The sequence below is a fragment of the Danio rerio genome, chromosome 7 (genome assembly GCF_049306965.1).
Source record: "Danio rerio strain Tuebingen ecotype United States chromosome 7, GRCz12tu, whole genome shotgun sequence".
NCBI lineage: Eukaryota > Metazoa > Chordata > Actinopteri > Cypriniformes > Danionidae > Danio > Danio rerio.
In genome coordinates this window covers 18,334,775-18,339,072 of record NC_133182.1, presented here as the reverse complement: position 1 = coordinate 18,339,072, position 4,298 = coordinate 18,334,775, and the positions used below count along the sequence as shown (strand labels likewise).

Genomic DNA, 4,298 nt, shown 5'->3' with positions numbered 1-4,298 from the left:
TTTTGAGCGATTTCACCAGAGTGTTTTTCCTGTGATGATGTGAAGGCAGAACAGAGCAATTATCCACAACACTGTCTGACAGTAAGGAGCTCTCTGATGTCTGTCCAGATTTATCTGATTGCATAATCAGCTAGTATATAGCACAGAGTACCACCATCAGTCAGTTAAAATCCCTCCAGTATTCATGTCGTGCAAACAGGAGGGAAGAACTGACTCGATATATTAATAGTTCTTTAATAGTCTTTACTTTTATAGAATTGAGAATCCCTTATCATTTCCTCATTATTTTTATTTTCTTTTAGGCTTAATCTCTTTATTAATCAGGGGTTGCCACAGCGGAATGAACTACCAACTTATCATTTTAGGCAGCGGATGCCCTTCCAGCTGCAACTAATAACTTGGAAACACCCATACACTCTCATTCACATACATACACTACGGACAATTTAGCTTATTCAATCCACCTAAAACACATGTCTTTGGACTCGTGGGGGAAAACAGAGCACCCAGAGGAATCTCTGGCAAACTCCACACAGAAATGCCAACTGACCCAGCCGAGGCTCAAACCAGCGACCTTCTTGCTGTGAGGCGACAGAGCTACCCACTGTGCCACATAAATTCTTTATTGTAACCTTAAAATAGGCGCAAATACTACACATTAAACACACACAAATAAAAAAACAAATAATGCATGCCTCAAAAAAATGAAGACAGAAAACCATTTTGAGGACTTTATTAAACAGTAAAAAATTAGGAAAATTGGTTTGTGGTTTGAACAAGTTTATTCCCCCTTACCGTTACTTATTAAAACATTATACTGCAAACTGACTGTTTTGGAATTCTTAAAAAAAGACCCTTCTGAGGGTCTGCATGCATGCGAACCTCATGAAACACAATGCTTAGAAAGGACTTTAGGTAGACTTGTTAGGCACAGTTTGGTGGCAACATTAAATCTTTTTGGTCTGGATCAGACTGACATCACAACATGAAGCAAAATTCAAATTGGATTGAAATTATGGCTCCTTTCAGAACAAATCTCTTAAGACATAACTCTCTTGAACGTCACAAACACAGCTATTCAGATGGGAAGTTCCTTCAACTGAAAAATAAATAACCCACATTACTCAACCATGCATTCCCATCAATTTAGCAAGCTGTCTTGTTTGCCATGTGACTGTTGAGCAACTGTTTTGCAAACTAAGAGATCAGTGTGTGAGCAACAGTAGAACAGCTTTTTATTGCCTCTTGGAGGACAGCAGAGAATGAGGCTCAGTGGTTTTAGAGTCATTCCTCCTTACCCCCTGCCTCAATTTGCTCTCTTAGCAAACTGTCCAGATAAACATCCACAAATAATTATGGACTGAAGAATGTCAAAGGGAAAAAGATGGGGCGCCCCTCCCCCCCAATCCATCAAATTCTTCTTGAAACTCCCTCGACTGTGAAGTTACAAAACAGTTTATTTACATTTTCACACTGTCCAGTCACAGTTCTGCCTGCTTAAACGTGGGACTTAGTTCCGCTACCTGATATGTCAGCAGCCGCTTTATCACCAGCACCAGCAATCCAGTGATAGCAATCATTGGTGTTCTTGTTCTGTGGTTTAACTGTGTAGCGAGTACAATAGATAATGCCCAGGACCACCATCACCACAATGAATATACAAAGCGGGACTAGCAATCCAACCAGCAACCAGCTGGTCCCGTGGCTCTTCTCACTGCTGCTGTCTTCATTAAGGATATCATTTTTCTCTACTCCGAGTGACTGCATTGGGAACAAGGTGGAAGTTTGCTGCTCTGGCCCATAGGTGGTGTATTCATTATCAAACTGGTCATTAAAATGGTCAGGGTCATAAGGGTCGTAGTCTCCAGGGAAGTCAAGAGGGTTATTTGCAGTTTCCTGTATCTCAGGCTTTGTTTGGGTAGAGCTGAACCAAAGCCAGTTCCAAGCCCCGCCTAAAGTTGTGGAGGAAGGGAGTTCTGTGGGAACTGTGGTGCTCTCATCCTCATAATAGTCTGGCGTGGGCGTTGGAGTCAAAAATGCATTATGATGCGGTTCTTCTGGATGAAGGTAACCATCAAAATTAGTGACTTCAGGGAAGTTTTCAGTCAGTGTAGTTGTTTCGGGTTCCTCTTCAGATGTCAAAAGTGAGTCTGTTGAAACAGTCTCCACCTTGGGCAGCTTAGTCTGCCAGTCCTGAGGTGCTTTCAAATCAGGTCCGTGGGAAAAGTGCCATGGGTATAAAGAGTGCTCTGGTCCCCAGATGGGAGTAGACGATGGGTCAAAAACAGTGGTTGTGTCCTCTCCAAGAGGTCTGCAGGAATAATGGTCAGGTTGGAGATTATAGCCTTCTTCACAGTAGCACTCAAAGCCTCCATCATAATTGATGCACATCTGTTCACATGTGCCTTCAATTTGACATTCGTCAACGTCATGACAGTGACTCTGGTCCTCCTGCAATGGGGCGAAACCATAATGGCAATGGCAAATATGGGAGCCCATTGTGTTTTCACAAGCATGTTCGCATGGGTTGTTTATGCATTCGTCTACATCCTCACAAGCACCATCTTCATCCTGTTGGTACCCATCCCGGCAACGACACTCAAAAGTTCCAGGTGAATTTACACAGATATGCTCACAAGGACTCTGTAGACATTCATCGACATCGACACAGCCCCGTTCATCAGGTGCCAACATGTAGCCATCAGGGCAGGCACAGCGGTAGCCATCCATCACAGGCAAACACTCAAACTCACATGGAGCTCCATTGCAAGGGTCAGACGGAAAGCAGCTTACCCCATCTTCAGCCAGGAGAAAACCCTCATTGCAGTCGCAGTAGTAGTGCAAGCCAGTTTCAATGCAGAAGTGATGGCAGCCTCCATTATCCTGATCGCACCAACTTGTCTTAGATGTTTCAGTGCAAAAAGGTGGATCTCTGTTCCAAAATACAGTTCCGTCTTCCTTTTGTGTGCACAGAACTGACTGGTCATCCTTAGCAAGACATGGTACAGTTGCAACAGATCCATACGGGATATGTGTTAAGATGGTACTCAGCAGGTTAAAAGGAGTACTGTAAAGTATATTCCCTCCTCCCTCGCTAGCAATAGCAGTACACATCCCTCGGAAGTTGTACTTGCACAGGTAGCCATCCACTGAAATCGAACAAGGTCCATCTTTCCATTTTAGATTATCCCCTCGGTCAGCAGCTCCAGTGCTGTAGGGCATCACCACACATCGTGGAGATGAGCAGGTACTTGCTGAATCGTCTTGAAGCCAGTTTGTGAACTGGGTGTCCTGATCTCCAGTGACCCACGAGAAGCCACGCAGGGGCCGGGTGGGAGAGCATTGTCGTGGTTGTCTCTGAAGGCCAATCCAGATATTTGCCTTGCCTCTGTGGTGCTGTCTCAGTTCTACGTTGGAGAAGAGTTCTCTGACCGTTTCTGCATCCTTTGGATGTCTGATGGTAGCCAAATTCCCGTCTTGTTCCTTGCAGCTCCGCCAGGCGTCCAGGAAGATCTTGCGCTGAAAGTAAAGTACATAGCACCCATCCTCATTGCAGAGCGCATCGCGTTCTCTTAAGTCCTGAGCTTGCACCCCATAGAGGTAAAGTAGTGAAGACAGCAGAATAACAAACAGAACTGGACACCCCATACCTCACAACCTGTCCTAATTTCCTTTGCACTCTTTTTTCCTTTTTAAAGTAATGCCCTAGATGCCCATTCTTCTTCTACTTCTACCTGTAGTAAACTTTTCCCTTTTTTTCTCTTTCTTTCTGTCCACCCTCCTTTCCCTGTCCTGTCCAGTGGAGATCTGTGCCTATCTGAGTACTTACAATCTCACCCTTGACGTTCCAGCAAAAGAGAGAGAGAGAGAGAGGGAGGGTTGGAGAGATGGAAGGAGTGACTGAAAAAAAGGGGGAGTCAAAAAAAAAGATGTTTTTGGCACAGGCAGAACCAGTGTGTGTGTATTTTGGGGGGAATGGGGGGAAGTGCAGCAGTCTCTGTGCCTCTTCACCAAAATGTAACGTATGTTTCTCATAAGAGTGTGGATGGAAATGGTTTGGGACTCTGACTTTACTGCACCACCCCCCACAATCCTATCCACCTCTCCACCTCGACTAAACTCTGAATGCATTACAACCTATAACAAACTGCAATGCTTACATTTTATAAAAAGCAGATACAAACTTTACAGAATTTAAAGGCTGTATCAGCTGTGACAGCCACAGTCATATCTCGACATCTGTCAGAACTTTGTTATTTCAGCTTTTCTCAGATCTTTCCATTTTTTCATATTGTTTT

General features: G+C 44.2%; 1 protein-coding gene across 1 annotated transcript; it reads right to left on the bottom strand.

Annotated features, from left to right (window-relative positions):
- Positions 1-717: 717 nt before the first annotated feature.
- Positions 718-3,797, bottom strand: cd248a (CD248 molecule, endosialin a). Its single transcript, NM_001099228.3, is given in 1 exon segment — positions 718-3,797. A coding segment is annotated over 1 exon segment (2,151 nt). The 5' UTR covers positions 3,649-3,797; the 3' UTR covers positions 718-1,497.
- Positions 3,798-4,298: the final 501 nt, after the last annotated feature.